This window comes from Macaca thibetana, chromosome 14 (genome assembly GCF_024542745.1).
Source record: "Macaca thibetana thibetana isolate TM-01 chromosome 14, ASM2454274v1, whole genome shotgun sequence".
NCBI classification, from domain to species: Eukaryota; Metazoa; Chordata; class Mammalia; order Primates; family Cercopithecidae; genus Macaca; species Macaca thibetana.
In genome coordinates, this window is record NC_065591.1 from 7516490 (window position 1) to 7541723 (window position 25234).

At 42.2% G+C, this 25234-nt stretch overlaps 1 protein-coding gene across 1 annotated transcript in view; it reads right to left on the reverse strand.

Moving 5' to 3' along the window:
• Positions 1–25234, reverse strand: part of C14H11orf80 (chromosome 14 C11orf80 homolog) — a 104128-nt gene that overhangs the window by 17059 nt on the left and 61835 nt on the right. The window contains exons 9-13 of the mRNA XM_050756836.1: positions 16273–16423; positions 14094–14240; positions 8527–8648; positions 7634–7744; positions 2911–3009 (exon numbers count right to left, since the gene is read on the reverse strand). Coding sequence (XP_050612793.1) covers positions 2911–3009; positions 7634–7744; positions 8527–8648; positions 14094–14240; positions 16273–16423 — 630 coding nt within the window. The remainder of the gene's footprint in view (positions 1–2910; positions 3010–7633; positions 7745–8526; positions 8649–14093; positions 14241–16272; positions 16424–25234) is intronic.

The window sequence follows — 25234 nt, forward strand, 5'->3', positions numbered from 1 at the left end:
GCTTCCTGGGTTCAGTCTCCCAAATAGCTGGGACTACAGTGTGTGCCAACACACCTGGCTAATTTTTATATTTTTAGTAGAGACGGGGTTTCACCATATTGGCCAGGTTGCTCTCGAAGTCCTGACCTCAAGTGATCCATCCACCTTGACCTCCTAAAGTGCTGGGATTACAGATGTGAGCCACCGTGCCTGGCCTAATTTTTTAATACTTTGTAGAGACGGGGTTTCACCGTGTTGGCCAGGCTAGTCTTGAACTCCTGAGCTCAAGCAATCTGCCTGTCTTGGCCTCCCAACGTGCTGGGATTACAGGCTGAGCCACTGCGCTTGGCAAGACCATTAACATTTAATGGAATAGTTGATATGATAATGTTTAAATATATCATCTTGATAAGTGTTTTCTATTAGTCTCATGTGCTCTGTTCCCTTTTCCTCATTTTCTGCCGTCTTTATTGGAGACAGAGTCTCACTCTGTTGCCCAGGCTGGAGTGCGGTAGCACGATCTTGGCTCACTGCAACCTCTGCCCCTGGGCTTCAGGTAATTCTCCTGCATCAGCTTCCCAAGGAGCTGGGACTACAGGTGCGAGCCACCATGCCGGGCTAATTTTTATTTATTTTTAATTTTTTTAGTAGAGATGGGGTTTCACAATGTTGGCCTTGAACTCCTGACCTCAAGTGATCCGCCCGTCTCAGCCTCCCAAAGTGCTGGAATTAGAGGTGTGAGCCACTGCACCTGGCCATTCTGTCTTTTGGGTTGAGTTTTTATGATTCTCATTTTATTTCCTTTTTTGACTTACAACTCCTTGTTGTGTTATTTTGTTTTATTTATTCATTTTGAAACAGAATTTCACTCTTGTTGCCCAGGCTATAGTGCAATGGCGCGATCTCGGCTTACTGCAACCTCCGTCTCCCAGGTTCAAGTGATTCTCCTGCCTCACTCGCCTGAGTAGCTGGGATGACAGGCACGCACCACCACACCCGGCTAATTTTTGTATTTTTAGTAGAGATGGGGTTTCGCCATGTTGGCCAGGCTGGTCTCGAACTCCTGACCTCAGGTGATCTGCCCGCCTCGACCTCCCAAAGTGCTGGGATTACAGCCGTGAGCCACCACGCCCGGCCTTGTTGTGTTATTTTAATGGTTCCTTTTATTTATTTGTTTTTGAGACAGTGTCTGGCTCTGTCACCCAGGTGGAGTACAGTGGCACATTCTTGGGTCACTGCAGCCTTGACCTCCCAGGCTCAAGCAATCCTTCCACCTTAGCCTGCCAAGTAGCCAGAACTACAGGTGTATGTCACCATGTCTGGCTAATTTTTTTTCTTTTTCTTTTTTTGTAGAGACAGGGTTTCACCATGTTGTCCAGGCTGGTCTTGAACTCCTGAGCTCAAGCAATCCACCTGTCTTGACCTTCCAAAGTGCTGGGATTACAGGAATGAGCCACCATGTCCAGCTGGTTCCTTTTATTTATTTATTTATTTTTTATTTTTATTTTTTTTTCGACAGCACCTGTACCATTTTACTTTCCCACCTAACATGCACAAGGATTCTAATTTCTCCCCATCTTTACTAATGCTTAATTTCTATTTTTTAAATAATAATGTTGTAGTAAATATAACGTGGTATTTCACTGTGGGTTTGATTTATCAGTTTACCTTCAATTAGTATTATATCACTCCACATATAGTATAATACCTTACAATAGTATATTTCCATTTCTTTCCTCTTGGTCTTTGTGCTATTATTGTCATATATTTTACTTCTCCATAGGTAATAAATATTATAATACAGTGTTACTATTTGTGCTTTAAAAAGTCAATTATGGCAAGGACGTAAAGAATATAAAGGACGAGTTGATGGGTGCTGACGAGTTGATGGGTGCAGCACACCAACATGGCACAAGTATACATATGTAACAAACCTGCACGTTATGCACATGTATGCTACAACTTAAAGTATAATAATAATTAAAAAAAAAAAAAAAGTCAATTATGGGCCGGGCACAGTGGCTTGAGCTATCCCAGTACTTTGGGAGGCCAAGGTGGGCGGATCACCTGAGGTCAGGAGTTTGAGAACAGCCTGGCCAACATGGTGAAACCCCATCTCTACTAAAAATACAAAAATTAGCCTGGCGTGGTAGTGGGCGCCTGTAGTCTCAGCTACTCGGGAGGCTGAGGCAGGAGAATCGCTTGAACCTGGGAGGCAGAGGTTGCAGTGAGCCGAGGTCATGCCACTGCACTCCAGCCTAGGCAACAGAGGGAGACTCCATCTCAAAAAAAAAAAACAAACCAAAAAAACCCCAAAAAAACAAACAAAAAAATCCACTTTTATCTTTGCACCTTTTTGGATGCTGGAGATCTAGAATTTTCTTAGTTGGGGTCTTTACCCTCAAGGAGGTCAAATAGCTTTTAACTGGTTTTGTGATGGTCTCCTCTAATGAGTGAAGGGAGATCCTAGCAGGAAATTCTGTTTCTCCAGATTCCAAGTTTAGCTGGTGGTAGTCATCTAACTGAAGCCCACTTTTCTGGCTCTCTTGGCTCCAGTCAGTAGGATTGACTTATCTGGAACTAAAATTATAGGATGAATAAATAAGAGAGATTAAAGATGAAGTTATCCTACAGTGTCTTCTGGACAAGATGGTGTAACAGGGACTGAATCTACCCTTGGGCCTGAAATAACAAAAATCCTGGATACAACGTATGAAACAACGGCTTTCAAGATATTGGACACCAGGCAACCAGTGGGATAGTTGTTCCTGAGAGATAGAAAACAGATGATTTTGTTTCACAGACTTCCTTGCTGAAAAGCTGACCTCAGATTATGCAGTCTGAAACACTTGTACCTACCCACCCTCAATTCAGGATTCCCATATATCAAAATGGAAGATTCCCACCAAAGTACTGATTATTTACACTTACCTGCTTCACCTCACATGAGCAGTGGTGAAGAAATTGGTGCTGAGTGATCTCACGAAATACTTTGTGCAGTTTGGTCCCAAACTCTTGTGTGTCAGCTGCCTAAAATGGGCCAGAAATAGAACATGCTGAGTTCCAATACTGGAAACCAAGGGGGGAAGCTCTCACACACAGTTAATACAGGGAGAAGAGGAGGCATATAGTAGGCAAGCCATTAAAGTTAGGAGTTTTCTTAGTCTTCATGAAGGCAGGAGAGGTAAAAAGAAGGCCTGAGCTACTTGGTATAAGACAGGCAGTTGTGACTCCTATATGTCTTCCCACTTCTGTCATCTAAGCAAGATCCTTCAAAGAAGGTCTTTGTTCTCCCATCTTTTTTTTTTTTTTTTTTTGAGACAGAGTCTCGCTCTGTCACCCAGGCTAGAGTTCTGTGGCACAATCTTGGTTCACTGTAGCCTCCGCCTCCCAGGTTCAAGTGATTCTCCTGCTTCAGCCTCCCGAGTAGCTGGGACTACAGGCATGCACCACCACACCCAGCTCATTTTTGTATTTTTAGTAGAGACGGGTTTCACTATGTTGGCCAGGCTGGTTTCGAACTCCTGACCTCAGGTGATCCACCCACCTCAGCCTCCCAAAGTGCTGGGATTACAGGTGTGAGCCACTGCACCTGGCCTGTTCTCCCATCTCTGTAGGAGATAAATATCCAGAAGATCCATCTGTTCATGAAGGGGTTATATAAACTGCTCTTCTATAAGAAGAGTTTCCAAGACAGCACAGGTTCTACTGCATAACTGAGGCTGATATGAGACTCTTTTTTTTTTTCTGACAAGTCTTTTAGGGAGGAGAGGAACAAAATAATACAGTTTGCACCCACAGGAAATAGGTAACAGCTTTCTACTTTTAAATAGATAATTATAGGATGTTAGAATTAAAGGGGACCAGGGTAATAACCTAATACAACACACTAATTTTATGGATGAGAACATTGAAATTCAAAAAGAAGTGGGCTGGGCGCAGTGGCTCACACCTGTAATCCCAGCCCTTTGGGAGGCCAAGGCAGACGGATCACCTGAGGTCAAGAGTTCGAGACCAGCCTGACCAACATGGAGAAACCCCGTCTCTACTAAAAATACAAAATTAGGCATGGTGGCACATGCCTGTAATCCTAGCTACTCGGGAGGCTGAGGCAGGAGAATCACTTGAACCTGGGAGGCGGAGGTTGCGGTGAGCCGAGATCGCGCCATTGCTCTCCAACCTGGGCAATAAGAGCAAAACTCTGTCTCAAAAAAAAAAAAAAAAAAAAAAAAAAAGAAGTGACCCACCCAAGATCTCACAGCTAGTACAAAAGTTAGGGCTTTAATGGATACCTTAGAATTTCCAATATAGTGTTCTTCTCACCACCCTGTGCTATCCACATGACCCAGAAAGTTGAAGTTATGATAAAATACACTAGCTTATAAATGTGTTATACACTTTGGCTCATAACTCCATTTATAGAAATTTGTTCTAGAAAATAATTCGAAAGAAGCAAGACATTACATAAAGGTATTAACTGAAACACTATATAAGCAAGAATGTAAACAAATGTCTAACAGAGAAATCGTTTATTAAATTAGATTTAAACAATACGGTGGGATATTAACTAAAAATTCTAAGACTGTTGAAATGGGGAAAATGTCAAATTATATATGAAAATAGAATGCTTTGATTACAACTATATATGAGATAATGAGTAAAAATTATAGTGATAAATTTTACTAGTTATTATTTTAAAATATTTTTTGTATTATACTAGCTTTTCAAGAAAACTATACTAAAAAAATGAAGCAACAAATATGGAATGATATATTGCCCATTGATAATACCAGTTGGTCAGCACACATTCCTAAAGGAAGGGAAACACTAACATTTATTGAGAATCTACCATATGCTATGCACTTTGACACTGTCTTAGTCCATTAGGGTTGCTATACCAAATTCCTATAGACTGGGTGGCTTGTAAATAATAGAAACTGATTTCTCACAGTGCTGGAGGCAGGGAATCTGAAATTAAAGTGCCAGCATGGTCAGGTTCTGGTGAGGGCCCTCTTCTGGGCTGTAGGCTGCCCACTTCCTCCCTGTGTCCTCACATGGCAGAAGGGGTAAGGGTCTCTCTGGGTTTTTTTTTTTTTTCCGGTGGGGATGTAGGGGGACAGAGTTTCGCCCTTGTCACCCAAGCTAGAGTGTAATGGTGCGATCTTGGCTCACTACAACCTCCACCTCCTAGGTTCAAGTGATTCTCCTGCCTCAGCCTCCCAAGTAGCTGGGATTACAGGTGCCCACCACCACGCCTGGCTAATGTTTTTGTGTGTGTGTGTGTTTTTTTTTTTTTAGTAGAGACAGAGTTTCACCATGTTGGTCAGGTTGATCTGGAACTCCTGACCTCAGGTGATCCACCCACCTCGGCCTCCCAAAGTGCTGGGATTACTTACAGGCATGAACCACCACGCCCGGCCTGGGGCCCCTTTTATAAAGGCACTAATCCGGCGGGGCGAGGTGGCTCACGCCTGTAATCCCAGCACTTTGGGAGGCCAAGGCAGGTGGATCACCTGAGGTCGGGAGTTTGAGACCAGCCTGACCAATATGGAGAAACTCTGTCTCTACTGAAAATACAAAATTAGCCGGGCGCGGTGGCGCATGCCTGTAATCCCAGCTACTCAGGAGGCTGAGGCAGGAGGTTTGCTTGAACCCTGGAGGCGGAGGTTGCGGTGAGCCGAGATCGTGCCATTGCACTCCAGCCTGGGCAACAAGAGCGAAACTCCGACTCAAAAAATAAAATAAAAATAAAGGCACTAATCCCATTCATGAGGGCCTAATGACCTAAATCACTTCTCAAAGCCTCATACCTCCTAATGTTATCAGTTCAGGGGTTAGGATTTCAACATATGAATTTTAGGGATATATAAACATTCAGACCATAGCACACATTTAGCTCTCACTTTTATAACTCTGTGAGGTACTACTATTTTTTTCCAATTTGTAGACAAGTCTCAGAACTACAGGCCTAAACATAACTTATAAGTCAATGAGTCAGGATTTGAACGTGAGCCTCTGATTCCATATTGCCACATACATGTAATAGTTAAGGTTGCTCAGTTATTTCCAGTGTATTCTGTCGCCATGAGATAGCATTCTTCAACAAGGAATTAGATTAGGAATCACTGATCTAGTCCTAGCTCTGTTCCTTTTTTTTTTTTTTTTTTTTTTTTTTTCCTTTTTTGAGACGGAATCTCACTTTGTCACCCAGGATAGAGTTCAGTGGGGTGATCTTGGCTCACTGCAACCTCCACTTCCTGGGTTTCAGCAATTCTGCCTCAGTCTCCTGAGCAGCTGGAACTACAGGTGTGCACCACCACGCCTGGCTGATTTTTATATTTTTAGTAGAGACAGGGTTTCACCACATTGGTCAGGCTGGTCGTGAACTCCTGACCTCAAACAATCCACCTGCCTCAGCCTCTGAAAGTGCTAGGATTACAGGCGTGAGCCACCACACCCAACCCTAGCTCTGTTCTTAACTAGCTGTGTGACCTAAAGCAGAAATCTTAAATAACTTGTTTCCTTATTTGTAAAATAGTATACATACTACTGTTCAACAAATATTTCTTAAAACTTAAGCCTGGTACTATGTAGCATCACAGTGGCGCAAATAAAATAATGTTTCTAAAAATACTGTACATTTTACAAAGATAAGCAGTAGAATGTCATTAAAATCATGGCTCTTTTTTTTTTTTTTTTTTTTTTTGAGACAGAGTCTCACTCCGTCGCCCAGGCTGGAGTGCAGTGGCGCGATCTCAGCTCACTGCAAGCTCTGCCTCCTGGGTTTACGCCACTCTCCTGCCTCAGCCTCCCGAGTAGCTGGGACTACAGGCGCCCGCCACCTCGCCCGGCTAGTTTTTTGTATTTTTTAGTAGAGATGGGGTTTCACCGTGTTAGCCAGGATGGTCTCGATCTTCTAACCTCGTGATCCGCCCGTCTTGGCCTCCCAAAGTGCTGGGATTACAGGCTTGAGCCACCGCGCCCAGCCTTTTTTTTTTTTTTTTTTAGATGGAGTGTCGCTGTTGTCACCTGGGCTGGCGTACAATGGGGCGATCTCGGCTCACTGCAATCTCCCCCACCCAGGTTCCAGCAATTATCCTGCCTCAGCCTTCCGAGTAGCTGAGATTACATGCAACTGCCACCACGCCTGGCTAATTTTTGTATTTTTAGTAGAGACATGGTTTCACCATGTTGGTCAGGCTAGTCTCAAACTCCTGACCTCAGGTCATCCACCCACCTCAGCCTCCCAAAGTGCTGAGATTACAGGCATGAGCCACCACCCTGGACAATTTTTTTTTTTTTTTTAAGACAAGTCTCACTCTGTTGCCCAGGCTGGAGTGTAGTGGCACGATCATGGCTCAGCCTCAACATCCTGGGCTCAGTTGATCCTCCTACCTCAGCCTCCTGAGAAGCTGTAACCACAGGTGTGCACCATCCCACCTGGGTGATTTTTTAGTTACTTGTAGAGACAGGGTCTCTCTATGTTGCCCAGGCTGGTGTCAAACTCCTGTGCTCAAGCAATCCTCCCACCTTGGCCTCCCAAAGTGTTGCGATTATAGGCATGAGCCACCATACCCAACCCAAACCCACTTTTAAACCCAAACCCACTTAAAAGCCCACTTTTAAGCATCCCCAATCCCAATCTCCTACTAACTTGAAGGGTCTGGAGACACATCTTTCGGAAGCTGCTCCTAGTGCTTCCAGTTAGAATACTCATGATGGAGTTCACAGCCACTGAGAGTGAGGCCTGTAGTTTCTGCTGAGCCTGGGAAACATAACAAGTAAGGGGAAGACTGCGTGAATCCCAAGATGTGGTTTAGAGAATCCCAGAGGGCCCACACATTTCCATCAGAGCAGGATTTCAACAATTCTTCCTATCCATCAACAAAAGTTACTGAGATCCTCACATATTTTTATACCATAACATTTAGGGAATTAATATAAAATTTTAAAATGTTCTCACATTTCACAGAGGTGGCTTACTGACACAGACACATTTAGAGAAGACAAGCAATGGGACACTGGTCAAGAAAAAAAACACACTATTTGAAAAAAAAAAACAGCTTTTAGTTCTGCTCTCTTAGTGTGGTTGTTTTTTCCCTGAAAAGTGGGCCATATGAGGCAAGAAATGTGCTACCAAAAGTACACAGGATGGATGGATTTAGAAAATCAGGTAAGGAGAGAAGGTGGTAGTGTAAAATATTAGGAAAATGGGGGAGGAACGTAAGACACAGCGAAGCAGCAGCTCCAGAAGTCTGTGTGGGAAGGGGAATTATATGGATAAGGAAGAGGTGTGGTATCAGCCATTTTTCCCTATTAACTATTTCCTTATTTACCCAAACACACCTACTAATCACTGGTTACAGTGATCCATTTAAGCTAAAGTTTGAGTTGTAGGCTAGATGCAGCGTTATAAGATCACCCAGGTGACAGGAGAGAGGAAGGGGCATTAAGGGAAGAAGGGCTCCTGGGCCCTGTGCCTGCTATATATGCTTGCTATCTTTTTCTTAAAGAATAGGAGAAAAGAGGCTGTGAATTCCTTATTACCTTGGCAGCCTGGTGATGTTGCTGCAAGACCTGGTCCACGGTGAACTGGATGCAACCTTGCACTACACTGTGGCTCTCCACAAGGATGGCATTGAGATGAGCTGTGAGCAAAGTATAGACTCCTAAGGGGAGGGAGAAGGTAGTCTTAAAGTCCTTCAAAGGCTAGTCTTAAATTACCAGATGTGTAAGATTTAAGACACTTTACTAGTACATTGATGAATTTCTTTTAAATCCAATATAACATCTGAGATGTTGTACTGAGATCAGTACAACAACTGAGAAACTGCAGGCCCTCAGAATCAAGCTAAACAGAGGTGTACAAATTATCACAGTAGTTCAAGAATGATAACACTGGTTTCTGAGGAATCAAGTTCTTAAGGAATGTTCAGTAGGGCTCAGAACATGGTATCAGGCTTGCATTATCCAAGGATTAACCATAAGCGAGGATAACTACTTCAAGATTGCTGTTCATGTGCTCTGAGTCAGGACTGGGAGTGGAAAAGATGCCTCTTGGAAGAAGAGACCCCTACATATCCACAAATAATTACCTTTTTTAAGACAAAATCTCCCAGCAACTTACAAACCTACCCAATTCCCACTTATAAATCTAAGAAAGCTCAGGAAAATTAAGGTGAAGAATGACATTATTTTTTAAAGAAACAAATAATGGATCCTGTTTAATTCATATACATACCATGTACTATAAACAATTCCAGTGACTCCAAAGGAGAGGAGAAAGGGAGAAGCAAATATCCTATAGAGTGTGTCTAACCCTGCTCTACATCTATGTGAACATCACTGCTGTGGCAGTGCTTTCAGATGTACTGTGGTAAAGAAAAGGTTAAAATTCACAAAGATGACACAGAACTGTTGGTATGAGGTCCTTTTAAATGGGGGATTATCTCTGTTAAAGTAACCATGGGCACCACTGCTCAGCCTCATTCAGAAAAGCTAACGTGAGAGCAACAGGCAAAAAAATTATGCCATCAAACAATAGGCCGCCATGTAATGATCCCGATGCAGCAGGCACAGGAAGCCAAATTTACAGGTCACCTGGAGAAAATCTTTCTTGATTATTCTTTGTTTACAGTGTTCAGAATTATATAATGAAGCAGCCTAAAACTGGCTGGCTTTTTCCAGGACTGTATTAAAAATGCAAGCCAGAAGAACATTTTCTACCATAAGGCACCATGAGGCTTTCCTGTTAGGGAAGGTAATATATGGTGAGCTCAAAAGGATTCTGGAGCTGGAGTCAGGGAGAACATAGATTCTAGGGTCAATTCTGCCATCAACTAGTGGTGATGATATCTTTTCTTCAGTATAGAAAATGACTTTATACCACCTGCTCTCAGAGGTATGTTGTGTAGATAAACTGCAATAATGTACATGAAGTGTTTTCTGGGCTTTTTTGTTGCCCAGCCTGGAGCGCAGTGACACGATCTCGGCTCACTGCAGCCTCGACCACCAGGGCTCAAGTGATCCTCCCACCTCAGCCTCCCGAATAGCTGGGACCACAGGTGTGCACCACCACCATGCCTGGCTTTTTTTTTTTTTTTTTTTTTAAGACAGAGTTTTGCTCTTGTTGTCTGAGCTGGAGTGCAATGGCATGATCTCAGCTCACTGCAACCTCCGTCTCCTGGATTCAAGTGATTATCTTGCCTCAGCCTCCTGAGTAGCTGGGATTACAGGCACCTGCTTGCCACCACACCCAGCTAATTTTTGTATTTTTAGTAGAGACGGGGTTTAGCCATGTTGGCCGGACTTGTCTCAAACTCCTGACCTCAGGGTGATCCGCCCGCCTTGGCCTCCCAAAGTGTGGAGATTACAGGTGTGAGCCACCATGCCTGGCACATTTTTATATGTAGAGACGAGGTCTCGCTATGTTGCCCAAGCTGGTCTTAAACTCCAGGGCTCAAGCAATCCTCCTGCCTTGGCCCCTCAAAGTACTGGGATTACAGGTGCCAAGCCACGGTGCCTGGCCCATGAAGTGTTTTGAAATATACACTGTACAATTTCAAAATATTGCTATTGCTATGTTAATATATCATCTAGATTGGTATTTTCCATAGTTTGGTTTTAAGAATAGCTTCAAGAAATCAGATCCCTTTTGAAAGCAGATATTTTTTTTATTTTTTATTTTTTTATACTTTAAGTTCTAGGGTACATGTGCACAACGTGCAGGTTTGTTACATATGTATACTTGTGCCATGTTGGTGTGCTGCACCCATCAGACATTTAATTTAAAAGTCAAAGTTCATTCCTAAAATTTTGACCATCAAAAAATGCTTTTGACATTGTGGAAAACAATGAGTTAGTCACAAGAAAAAAAAATGAGTTAATCACAGAAAAGTTACCATGACAAGGTAGGTGGGCATAAGGCCAATTAAGTAATTTTCTTAAAGACACATGGAAACAGACTAATTTTGAACAATCTGTTTCCTAAAAGAAGAGGTTCTAGAGAAAGCTTTTAAGGATATGAGAAAGGGGGAAGATAAGGTAAAATTATCACCATGTCTATATCTACCTCCCCTCACTGTGCAACTTCTTCAGAGGCTAGTCTTAAATTACCAGATGTGTAAGATGTGAGAGACTTACTGTATTTACTAATACATTGATGAATTTCTTTTAAATCCAACACTGAGTACAACAACTGAGATATTGCAGGCCTTCAGAGTCAAGCTAAACAGAAGTGTACAGATTATCACAGTAGTACAAGAATGATAATACTGTGTTTCTGAGGAATCTGAGTTCTTAAGGAATGTTCACTAGGGATCAGAACATGTTATCAGGCTTACATTATCTGAGGATTACCTTCTGGCAGACCTTAAAAAAAAAACTGCCAGAAGGTAGCAGATCTTAAGTCTTAAGAGAGTTTTAGACCTGGAAAGGCCTTTGATGGGGCCTAGCCTAACAATCTCATGTTAAAGATATGAAAAGGGAGGCTCAGATTTACGTGACATGCTTCCCAAAAATCACTGAGAAAGTTGGTATCAGTGCTAAAATTAAACCCAAGTCTCTTGATTCCACCCTGATGTCTTTTCCACAATAATAAGTTGCTGCTCTTACCAGCCTCTGTCTGTGTGAGCATAGGCCACAGGGAACAGCCCTAGGAATCCTCACATTAGTTTAGATATCTATTTTCCATTCCCCGGCATTAATCATCGGAACGGCCATGCACCAAAGACCACTAGCTCCTCAAATAAACAGCTACAAGCCAGAGCCCCAGGAAACAGTGCTTCTCTCCTACAGTGTGTACAGCACGTTTTGGGAAAAGGCAGGGAAAAGTTTGCCTTATCTTACTGCTGAGAGGCTCAGAAGGAAGGTAGCAGGAAGAATACCACAGCCAACAATGGTTTGTTCAATAAATAATGGACACCAGTCGACATGAGCTCTTTTGGTCTGGTGTTGTAAGCAGTCTTTTTCTTATGACTCAGTGGGAGCAGGGCCACACCAAATAGCACTGGAGTGCCTGAATAGAGTCCCATGAAAACACACTGGCCATAGAGAAAGGAGAACACAGAGACATATCAGAAGCACCAAAAGGGAGGCTTACAAACTTTTCCCCAAATTTGTATAAGCTCCACTTCTCCCTGTAACTTTCCTCAAAGATTAGAAGGGCATTGAGAAACACTTAAATTTACATCTCAGGGTTTACTGGATTAAAATAAAGAAGCCAACTCCTGCTCATGCTCAGTGGTTTTCAAGTTTTACTATATTTAAGACTCACTTGAGGCAGGTGTGTTGCTCATGCCTGTAATCCGAGCACTTTGGGAGGCCGAGGTGGGAGGATCACTTGAGCCCAGGAGTTCAGACCTTGTCTCTACAAAAATAATAATAATGGCCAGGGGCAGTGGCTCACACCTGTAATCCCAGTAGTTTGGGGCACCAAGGCGGGTGGATCATGAGGTCAGGAGTTCGAGACCAGCCTGACCAACATGGTGAAACCCCGTCTCTATTAAAAATACAAAAATTAGCCAGGTGTGGTGGCATGTGCCTGTAATTCCAGCTACTCAGGAGGCTGAGGCAGGAAAATCGCTTGAACCCGAGAGGTGGAGGTTGCAGTGAGTCAAGATCGCGCCATTGCACTTCAGCCTGGGTGACAGAGGGAGACTCTGTCTCAAAAATAATAATAATAATCATCATCATCATCATCATCATCATCCAGTGATTCTGATGCATGTGTTTCATGGACCAGAAAATGAAACCACTGTTTTATCTCTATCATAGATAACCTTTCTGATTGATAACAAATTATCACCCATCTAACAGATAAACACCAAAGGTTCCTTGTTGCATACCTGAATAAGAACAGGTGTGCATTTTTTTTTTTTGAGACGGAGTCTCGCTCTGCCGCCCAGGCTGGAGTGCAGTGGCCGGATCTCAGCTCACTGCAAGCTCCGCCTCCTGGGTTCACGCCACTCTCCTGCCTCAGCCTCCCGAGTAGCTGGGACTACAGGCGCCCGCCACCTCGCCCGGCTAGTTAGGTGTGCATTTTTTTAAAATCCGCCTGGAAAGGCAGCATGATGATGAAAAGTTCCCAAGCCTTGCTATACATCAGAATCACCCTAGAAGTTTTATTTTATTTTATTTTATTTTACTTTATTTTACTTTTTGAGACACAGTCTCAATCTCTTGCCCGGGCTGAAGTGCAGTGGTACAATCTCGGCTCACTGCAACCTCTGCCTCCTGGGTTCAAGAGATTCTCCTGTCTCAGCCTCCCAAATAGCTGAGATTACAAGAAGCCGCCACCATGCCAGCTAATTTTTGTATTTTTAGTAGAGATGGGGTTTCGCCGTGTTGGCCAGGCTGGCCTTGAACTCCTGGCTGCAAGTGATCCACCCACTTCGGCCTCCAAAAGTGCTGAGATTACAGGCGTGAGCCACTGCACCTGGCCTGAGAAACTTTAAAAACATACCAACAAGCACTTGGGGATGCCAAGGAAGGAAGATTACTTGAAGCCAGGAGTTCGAGACCAGCCTGGGCAACAAAGCAAGACCTCCATACAAAAAATAATAATACAAAAAATAATTGAAAAAGTTATCCAGGTGCGGTCGCATACATCTGTAGGCCCAGCTACTTGGGAGGCTGAAGTGGGAGGATCACTTGAGCCCAGGAGTTTGATGTTGCAGTGAGCTATGCTCGCGCAACTGCACTCCAGCCTGATAACAGAGCGTCTCTAAAAATTAAAAAAATTTCTTAAACATACTGAGCCCTGAGCCCCACCTCAGTCCATCTGGAAATCAGAATCTCTGGGGAATGAGCATTTTAGATGCTCTTCAGGTAATATTGTGCAGCTAACATTGAGAACTGCTGATCCCTAGGGAGCAATATATATGAAGTGTCTGCTGATTTCTGGCCAACCAGATCTAGAAACGTCGTCATTTAAGCAATGCATCAATATATGAATATTTTCTATAGGATATATTTATTTTATTAAGCAGGGTTTTTCACTGAACTTCTTTATTCTACAGAAATATATCTAATTTACATGTGTGCATTACACAAAGTTTCCCTCTCTCTTAGCATTTGGCACACCCAAGCTGGCAACCCCATTCTCTTATACTTACCCCAGATTTCCATTTGCTGGACTGGAAATGCACTGTGGAAATCCACAAAGAGAAAAAGCAGCAGAGTTTGTCCTTGAGGGTCCATATTATGAGACTGATCCCCCTCACTGGATTCCGCCCGATAACTCACATCTGGAAGCACCAAATCTAGAGGACAAGATATTACATGAATTTCTAAGATAAGTAAAGCCCTCGAAATACAAAGTGACTACAGAACCTGTATTCTGAACAAAGAAGGATCTGAGAATAGGAGATCTAAATTCAAACACTCATTTACCCTCCTGAACCTGTTTCTCTATCCACATGATGGAAGCAAATCATAATGATTCACAGGAAGAACATGGAAATAGTAACTAGGTATGTAAAATGCAAACCAAACAACACTCCTTTACATTACTGAGAAGCACTACACAATAAATTAATTGATTCCTTGTACAACTTTCTAAGGCAGGTATGGCTGGTAAGAGGTTAGATTCACCTAAGTGTGATGACAACAGCTAACTTGTGTTACGTGCCAGGTACTGCATCAAATGCTTATGTACTATTTCCACATTTAGACTTTACAACAACACTATTGGATAGGACCTATTCTTATGCCCTTTTACAGATAAGAAAAGAGGCACAGATAGGTTAAATACCTCATTCAGCATGAGCCAGTAAATGGTGGAACTGAGTTCTAGATTTTGCTAGACTGACTAAAGAATCTGCTTTTAGCGCCAGTACTATATATTTGTATCCCCAAATGTAATCCATTGCCCAGTGGTCACTTTCTAGCACCTTGATCCTTTAGAATACAATCAGGATAGTCCTATATTTCAGATCCATGTAGAGAAGTACCTTCATATGGATCCTTGTTCTGTCCTTTAGAGTAATAAGGGAGGGAGATGAAGGGACATTTTCTACATTATCCATTTCCAAAGTTAACTGAGAAAGTTCAGGACCATGAATTGGTAAAAAACTAAACCAGCAAAGCCCAAAAACAAAAATGAAAGAGAAAAGGAGATATGGAGAGCCCTAGAAATTCACCAGTCATATCTCTATTCGAAATCGGTGGAGTCTATCATTCCCTCTAAGATACTGCCCCATCCCAGTAGGCTTCAATCTTCTCATACCAGTCATAGCTGCAGAATACCTCTTCCCTATTGGTCATCTTCCTCAGGAGCCAGAAGACCAGACTACCTTCTAAATTTCATAGGATTCTAGTTAGAACAGTCAATCTCAAAACTGCAACCCCTCCTAGATATCAGCCCATGGTCACATACTCCAATTTCACAGTTTTATTAGCTCAGTTATTAACCTCCAACTTTTAGCATGATTCACCCAAAGCTGGAATGGTTAGAGTTTATGTGAATATTACAGTCCGCTTCCTAGGCCTAATACTATTATATCTTGCACTTGTATGTGTTTTAATTGTTTCTAAGGAATTTTATGTGATTTTCTCAGTTCATTATGAAGCATTTATCTTCCACAGTAGTTCAGAAATATCACTGCTCCCTTACCTTTGTAAAGGCCCAGAGTTGACAGATTAGGTACATTAGAACTCTTCTGAACAAGTATCTAACAGAAGGACCAGGAATAGAGGAGGCAGCAGAGGAAGTAAGAGGAGAACCAGTATCAACATGCAATGCCAGGCCGGGTGCGGTGGCTCACACCTATAATACCAGCACTTTGGGAGGCTGAGGCAGGTGGGCCACTTGAGGCCAGGAGTTCAAGACCAGCCTGGCCAACATGGGGAAACGCTGTCTCTACCAAAAATACAAAAAACAATTGGCTAGGCATGGTGGTGGGCACCTGTAATCCCAGCTACTCGGAAGGGTGAGGCAGGAGGATCACTTGAACCCAAGAGGCAGAGGTTGCAGCCAGCCAAGATTGTACCACTGCACTCCAGCCTGGGCGACGGAGCAAGACTCTGTTTCAAAAAACAAAACAAAACAAACAAAAACAAACAACAAAAAAACATGCAATGCCAAAACAAGCTCTGAAAGAGCTTTGCCTGTTTGACACCTGTTTGCCTCACTTCAAGTGGTCTCTCACATTTGGCCAGACCCTGACCCTCAAACCCCAACCTGGGCCATATCTCTGGTCATATTTTTATATACACTTTCTATTCGTATTTCCTTTCATTTCTCTAATATTCTTCAAGTTTCTTCATTCCTGTGCAGAGAGAGGGAGGATATACCTCTATCCAAATTGAGATCCAAATTGGGTACCATACACAAATGGTATTTTTTCCAATCAATTAAAGAAGAGGTATCTTTGAAGAAAGTAGTCATTGGCTGCTCCCAAGTTGACAATATCAGAGGCAGACCCAAAGGTCCATATAGAAATATGTGTAGTTGCTAAAGAAAACTGCCAAGTTTTAGTATCTTATGACTATGTATTCACTTGTATAAAAAACAAATATAACCCTGACCTGGTTTACACTCCCATAAATGTGTTATGCAGTTACTTTTTTTTTTTTCTTTTTTTTTTTTGAGATAGAGTCTTGCTCTGTCACCCAGGCTGGAGTGCAATGGCGCCATCTCCGCTCACTGCAACCTCCACCTCCCGGGTTCAAGCGATTATCCTGCCTTAGCCTCCCAAGTAGCTAGGTAGCTGGGATTACAGGTGCATGCCACCATGACTGGCTAATTTTTGTAGTTTTAGTAGAGATGGGGTTTCACTATGTTGGCCAGGACGGTCTCGATCTCTTGACCCTGTGATCCGCCCACCTCCGCCTCCCAAAGTGCTGGGATTACAGGCATGAGCCACCATGCCCAGCCTAAGCAGTTATATACTAAGCCTTTCCACACTGAAGACAGGTGTGAGGCACCACAGATAGATCCACTAGGATCCCCAGAAATTTATTCTGGGTTTAATAAGTGTGAGTTACAGATACAATATTAAGACAGTTTATTTATTCATCCGGTTCACATGATCATAGATTTGAAAGGCACCACAGGTTAACATTGTTTTAAGTTCTAAGATCTTGGGGTACAAAGATGAATATCCAGATAATATCTGTCCTCAAGTTTATCATATTTACAGTATGAGAGATACATAAAAGCTGGTAAGCTATAATACAATGTGATACATGCTAGAAGTATATACAATGCAATATTTTCTGGGAAGTATTTGAGTATACTCAGATTGAGAAGGAAACTTCCTCTGATCGTCTCCAAACCTATTATCTAAAACAAAAGAAGGCATGCCCCTGAAATGGTTTCTGAACTTCCCATTCCCACTCTTATCCTATCTGTAACCCAGGGTTTCTTAACCTCTGCACTAGTGACACTTTGGCCCAGATAATTCTTCACTGTGGTGGGCAGTCCTGTGCACTATAGGATGTTTAGTAGCATCCCTGGCCTCTAGCCACCAAATGCCAGTAGCACCCTTCCTCACATTACCCCCTCCATGACAATCAAAAATGTCTCCAGACATTGCCAAATGTCCTTTGAGGACAAGATTACCCCATTAAGAACCACTGCTTAACCTTTCTTGTCCCCTGAACCAAGGCCAGAGACCAGAATGTGTACTTTCCTTTATCTTTCTTCGTTTTCATCCTCTTTCTTATGGGGTAAACACAAGGTATTGTGAAGATTAAAATTCCTACCCATTGGGCACTGGGGCATTATGGAAAGGCTTTATACCCGTAAATGAAGTCTCCCTCACAAATCTCAGAAGGCATTAACACATGAACTAAGGCTGACTCACTGTTTAGGGCAAGAGGAATTTTAAGATGCAAACTCAGAATAAGAGGGGAGTGTCTGAAGAGCCAAGAAGTGCAGTTGTCTTATAATTGGGTTGTTTAAATCATTTACATGTAATATGAATATAGCTACAGTTGGGTTTAAATCCATCATCTCTTTTCCATTTGTTGCTTGTATTCTTTGTTTCCTTTTTCCTCTTTTCTATTTTTGGATTAGAAATTGCTTTTTAAGTTTTAAAAAGTGTTTTCTCTCTCTCCCCACCTCCCTTTTTTAAGAGACAGGGTCTCATTCTGTTGCTCAGACTAGAGTGCAATGATGTGATCATAGCTCACTGCAGCCTCAAATTCCTAGGCTTAAGCAATCCTCTCTCTGCATCAGCCTCCAAGGTAGCTGGGACTACAGGTAAGAGCCACCATGCTGCCAGGAATTTTTTATAATTCCATTTTATCTCCTTTTAAAGTTATTCGTTATAACTGTTGCATTAACCTAGGGATTGCCAGGCTTTATTAGTATACAACTTTAACTTATCACAGTCTACCTTCAAATGATATTATAACAATTCATATATAGTCTAAAAATCCAGTGATATACTTCTACTTCTCTCCTCTTGGCCTTTGTGCTATTGTCACATGTTTTACTTCCACAGACGTTATAAACTTTATATGTTATATTTTTGCAGATCCATGATCAATGAACCCTAAGCATAAGAAATACGAAAAATATAGGCCAGGTGCAGTAGGTCATGCCTGTAATCCCAGCACTTTGGGAGGCCAAGGCGAGCAGATGACTTGAGGTCAGGAGTTCGAGACCAGCCTGGCCAACATGACGAAACCCTGTCTCTATTAAAAATACAAAAATTCGCTGGCCATGGTCCAGGTGCTCAGGAGGCTGAAATGGCAGAGATAGAAATCATTTCAGGGGCCTGACTGATTGAACCCAGGAGGCGGAGGTTGCAGTAAGCTGAGATCACACCACTGCACTTCAGCCTGGGCGACAGAAGTGAGACTCCGTCTCAAAAAAAATAAATATGAAAAAAATAGAAAATGATAGCAAAACATGTCACACACACACATGCAAAATTAGCCAGATGTGGTGGTGCGCACCTGTACTCCTAGCCACTCAGGAGGCTGAAGTGGGAAGGTCACATGAGCTTAGGAGCTCAAGGCTGTAGTGAGCTAAGATCAAGCCACTGCACTCCAGCCTGGGAAACAGCAAGACCCTGTTCTCTACATAAATGAAGAAAGCCTCAGTGAACTGTGGGATAACTTTAGGTGGCCTAATTCAAGAATGTGTAATTGGAGTCCTGAAGGGAGGGACTTCAAGACTTGTTTCTTAAAGATTTTTTTTTTTTTTTCTGGTGAGGTACTTATGAAAGGAAAATTCAAACTCAAGACCCCAAACCACTACGCCAAAAGGAAATAATTTAGCTGAAAGCTGAGTCATGCAAGAAGTTGCCTCTCCTTTTGTTCCTAAGCAGATAGCTACAGATAAAGGGTTAAATACCTCTACAGGTAGCTACTCTTATGTTCTCCTTCTATTATATAAAGGGTCAATTTACTGAGCACAAGACAAATACATAATTGACTATTCCCCTACTTGCTCCTTTTCTCTTGTAACATATGGATTCAATAATGTGACCATCCCCTCCCTCTTTCCCCTCCAGCCTGCATTTCCCTCCTTTAAATACCGAAGACCTCAAAACTATCTTTAGAGAAAGGCACAGGCACATCCTTAACCTTGGCAAAATAAACTTCTAAACTAATTGAGACCTGTCTTAGATACTTTTTGGTTTATATACTCAAGAAGGATATTTTGTGTTTTTAAAAGGACAAAAGTATTTTGTATCTACCCGCAGAGCCACCACTTCCAGTGCTCTTCCTTTTTTGGGTAGATCCAGAATTCCATTTGGCATCACTTTTCTTCTACCTAAAAGATTTCTGTTAACATTTCTTATAATACAGGTCTTCTCGTGATACATTCTTTCACCTTTTCCATGTCTGAAAAATTCTTCATTTTGCCTTTTTTCTCTCAGTACTTTCTAAAGATGTTACCCCACTTTCTTCCAGTTAACATTGTGTCCAGTGAGAAATCTGCCATAATTATTTTGTTGCTGTACACATAATGTGTCTTTTTTATCTCCAGCTGCTTTTAAAATATTTTATTACTGGCTTCAAATACTTTGATTGTGATGTGACTTAGTATAATTTTCTTCATATTTCTTACACTTAGGCTTCATTGATCATGAATCTGAAGGTTTATAGTTTTCATTAAATTTGGAAACTCGGGGGTGAGACCCTGTCTCTACAAAAAAATTAAAATAAAAATAAATTAGCCAGGCATGATGGTGCATGCCTGTAGTCCCAGCTACTCAGGAGAGGCTGAGGTAGGAGGACTGCTTAACCCCAGAAGTTCGAAGTTGCAGTGAGCTATGATCGCACCACTGCACTTTAGCCTGGGCAACAGAGCAAGACGCCTTTAAAAAAAATCGCTATTTCTCTGAATTTACACTCACATTCTTCCATATGATGCTAAAAATTTTGGTTCCTAACATTGTTAACATAATTTTTTATCATAAGTATGTATACAATAATTCCAATATAAAATACCAATATTATTCCTAACAATCATGCCACTGAATAAATTTTAAGAGGTCTTTGGACTTCCATTTCATCCTTAGAGTATATCCTGCTAAGAATGTATAGTCAAAACACCATGTTCTAAAGTCTGTTGAATTAATTCTTCTTGTTACATGGATTATAATTTTAGCATAATATACAGGTAAGTTTATTACCTTTTATGTTGAGGAATATTTGGATTGGATATGAAATTCTAGGTTGGTAATGGTTTTATTTCAGGACATTAACACTATTAGTCTAACACCTTCTGTTGGAATGGGGAAGTCAACTGCTAATTTGTTCATCTTTTAAAGATGATTTGTCCTCCTGACTGATTTTAAGATTTTCTCTGTTTTTCATCTCTTTAGGTGTATAAATCTTTTTTATTTATACTGCTTGATTATTCTGTTGTTAAATCTGTCTCAGTTGTTTCAGTCATTAACTCTTTAAATATTGTTTCTGCCCCATTTTCTCTTCTCTCTTCTCTTTTTGGACATCAATTAAATACCCATTAGACAGTTTTACTCTTTACTCTGTTAACCCCTTTCTTCTGTATTTTCCATGACTTGTCTCTTTGCTTTATTTTTGCTAAGTTCTTGCTAATCTTTAGCTTTTAGTTTACAAATTCACTTAAGTTGTACTTAATCTGCTGTTAAACCTGTGTACCGAATTTTATTCAACATTGGTTATTATATTTCTTGATTCCACAATTTCTGTTTTGTTCTTGTTAAAAGTTATTTCATATTTTACAGTTTGTTTCCTAGTAAAATTTTTCAAACTTGCTTTCATTTTCATAAACATAGTAAGCATAATTTTTCATTTTATTTTTTTTGAAACAGGTCTCACGTCACCCAGGCTGAAGGGCAGTGGTGTGATCATGGCTCACTGCAGTCTTGACCTCCTGTGCTCAAGCAATCTTCCCACTTCAGCCTCCTGAGTAGCTGGGACCACAGGCATGCACCATCCATGCCCAGCTAACTTGTCTAGAGATGGGGGTCTCACTGTGTTTCCCAGGCTGATATCGAACTTGCAGGCTCAAGCAATCCTCCTGCCTTAGCCTCCCAAAGTGCTGAGATTACAGGTGTGAACCACTACACCCAGCTAAGCATAACTTTTTAAAGTCAATGTCTGATATCACCAGTATCTGGAGTCCCAGTGGGTGTTTCTGTGACTTTGTTTTTGCTATCTTGTCCTTTCTTACACCTGATTATTCGTGACTGTGCATGTGTGTGTGCATATGCACCATGAGACACTATTTGAAAAAGTGTTAAATAACTGGGAGCACAGGATGCAGTTATTTTCCTCTAGAAATTTTTGTTTGCTTCTATAAGACATCTAGAACTAACAAATCTAAAATCATCCTAATCCAATTTAAAAGTTTAAGATTTTCTGGCCTGCCTAGGTGACCAAAAAGTATATACAGTCCATGTGAAGAGTGATTTATTTCAGGTTGACCTTACTCCTTAAAATATAGCCTTCTAGTTATCCCTTGCCCAAGGCAAGAGGTGTTTTTAGCAGCACTCCCAAGCTCAGCAGGTCCTGGATTCTTTGGCCTTCTTGTCCTGCATTGATTTGGAAGTATTAATACATCTTAGCCTCTCAACTGCTTGCTTGAATTGGCAAACTACTCCAGGGCAAAAGCATCCTCCAATGCTAGGCTCAGCTCTCTGTAATTCAAACCTCTCCTAAATCATGGCACAGAAACTCCTCTTCACTAGCTCTTTGATGCTTTTATGATTTTTTTTGTTTGTTTTTTGAGATGGAGTTTCGCTTTTGTTGCCCAGGCTGCGGTGCAATGGCGCAATCCCGGCTCACCGCAACCACCACCTCCCAGGTTCAAGAGATTCTCCTGCCTCAAGTCTCCTGAGTAGCTGGGATTACAGGCATGCACCACCATGCCTGGTTAATTTTGTATTTTTAGGAGAGACAGGGTTTCTCCACGTTGGTCAGGCTGGTCTCAAACTCCTGACCTCAGGTGATCCACCCACCTTGGCCTCCCAAAGTGCTGGGATTACAGGCGTGAGCCACCATACCCGGCCTGCTTTTATGATGTTTTAATATTTCATCCAGCCTTTGCCTTCAGTGAGAAGGTTGGTCTAAATTATCAAGTTTGCCACTTTCAGAAAGTAAAATCTCACCAGAATTTTCATAGCTAGCTCTCTCTCTTTTTTAAAACACTCTCCTTAGAGGCTTCACTGACCATATTTAACATAACATCTCCATCACTCTCTATTACTTTGTTCTATTTATCTCCACTGCACTTATCACTACCTAATATCTATCTGTTAAATTTTCCCCAAGAGGACAAAAAAATTTGTCTGTCTTATTCCTTCTAGACAATGGAATGAGGAGGAAAAAGAAACTTATTTATTTTATACTCTTCTGTACTATCTAGATATAAAGAAAAAGCATGTTTTAAAATAGAAAATGTCCAAGCATAGTCTTCATCACCATCCTGCTCCCTCCTCCTCCCTAAAAGATACTATGGTATCTTTTGATATCTGACATGCAACATCAGACAGCTGACATCTATCATACCACGCCTCTTCTGTTCTTTTTTTTTTTTTTTTTTTTTTGAAACAGAGTCTTACTCTGCCGCCCAGGCTGGAGTGCAGTGGCGTGATATTAGCTCACTGCAACCTGTGCCTCCCAGGTTCAAGTAATTCTCCTGTCTCAGTCTCCCAAGTAGCTGGGACTACAGTCATGCACCACCATGCCTGGCTAATTTTTGTATTTTTAATACAGACAGGGTTTTGCCATGCTGGCCATGCTGGTCTCAAACTCCTGACCTCAAGTGCTCTGCCATCTTCAGCCTCCCAAAGTGCTGGGATTACAGGCGTGAGCCACCACGTCCAGCCTGTTCTCACTGTTTTTTTTTTTTTTTTTTTTTTTGAGACGGAGTCTGGCTCTGTTGCCCAGGCTGGAGTGCAGTGGCGCTATCTCGGCTCACTGCAAGCTCCGCCTCCCGGGTTCACGCCATTCTCCTGCCTCAGCCTCCCGAGTAGCTGGGACTACAGGCACCCACAACCGCGCCCGGCTAATTTTTTGTATTTTTAGTAGAGACGGGGTTTCACCGTGGTCTCGATCTCCTGACCTTGTGATCCGCCCGCCTCGGCCTCCCAAAGTGCTGGGATTACAGGCGTGAGCCACCGCGCCCGGCCTCTCACTGTTTATACTTTTCTATAACTTCATTTACTCCTACAGCTTCAGTCATATGACAATAACAATTATTAATATTATTGAGTACTTGTTATATGCTAGGAGCTTCATTCACATGGATTATTATACTTAATTCTAACAAGCAAACAAACCCCAAAAGAACAGAAAACCAATTTTTGCAAGGGAAACTAAACTTATAAGTATCATCCTCATTTTAAAGCAGAGGAAGAAAAGGCTTAGGCTGGTTAAGTAAGTTACCTACAGTCACACAGCTAATTAGTAGTGAATCCAGGCCGGGTGCGGTGGCTCACGCCTGTAATCCCAGCACTTTGGGAGGCCAAGAAGGGCGGATCACGAGGTCAGGAGATCGAGACCTTCCTGGCTAACACGGTGAAACCCCGTCTCTACTAAAAATACAAAAAATTAGCCAGGCGTGGCAGCAGGCGCCTGTAGTCCCAGCTACTAGGGAGGCTGAGGCAGGAGAATGGTGTGAACCTGGGAGGCGGAGTTTGCAGTGAGCTGAGATGGCGCCACCACACTCCAGCCTGGGCAACTGAGCGAAACTCCGTCTCAAAAAAAAAAAAAAAAAAGGTAGTGAATCCAACATTTACCCTACTGTGCCATGCTCTAAACACAGGACTACACGACTCTTACCTATGGAGGAAACTGAGACTCTAAAATTCTGTATCTCTAAATCTGACCATTTCCAAGATCCAGACCAAATTCCTATATAGCTCCTTACTATGTTCAAAGGATATCTTGAGGCACCATAAACTCAACATGTTTAATGTCAAACTCATCTTTATCCCCCAAATCTGCTATTAATTTTTTTTATCTTGCTGAAAGTATCATTACTCTGTCAGTTATCTGTGGAAATTTTGTTTTGTTTTGTTTTGTTTTTTGTTTTTTTGAGACGGAGTCTCACTCTGTCGCCCAGGCTGGAGTGCAGTGGCCGGATCTCAGCTCACTGCAAGCTGCAGCTCCCGGGTTCACGCCATTCTCCGGCCTCAGCCTCCCAAGTAGCTGGGAGTACAGGCGCCCGCCACCTCGCCCGGCTAGTTTTTTGTATTTTTTAGTAGAGATGGGGTTTCACTGTGTTAGCCAGGATGGTCTCGATCTCCTGACCTCGTGATCCGCCCATGTCGGCCTCCCAAAGTGCTGGGATTACAGGCGTGAGCCACCGCGCCCAGCCATCTGTGGAAATATTTTTAATAGCTTTATTGAGATATAATTCACATACCATACAATTCACTCATTTTAAATGTGTAATAAAATGGATTTTAGAATATTCAAAGAGTTGTGCAATCACCACCACCATCAATTTTAGAACATTTTCATTACTCTGAAAAGAAGCCCCTCCAGGCCGAGCACAGTGGCTCATGCCTGTAATCCCACCACTTTGGGAGGCCGAGGCTGGTGGATTGCTTGAGTCCAGGAGTTTGAGACCAGCCTGGGCAACATGGTGAAACTCTGTCTCTACCAAAAATGCAAAAATTAGCTGGGCATGGTAGCACATGCCTGTGATCTCTAGGAGGCTGAGGTGGGAGGATGGTTTGAGTTCGGGAAGCAGAGGTTGCAGTGAGCCGAGATTGTGTCACTGCACTCCAGCCTGGGCAACAGAGCCAGACCTTGTCTGCAGACCACAAAAAAAAAAAAAAAAAAGCCCCTCCATCAACTT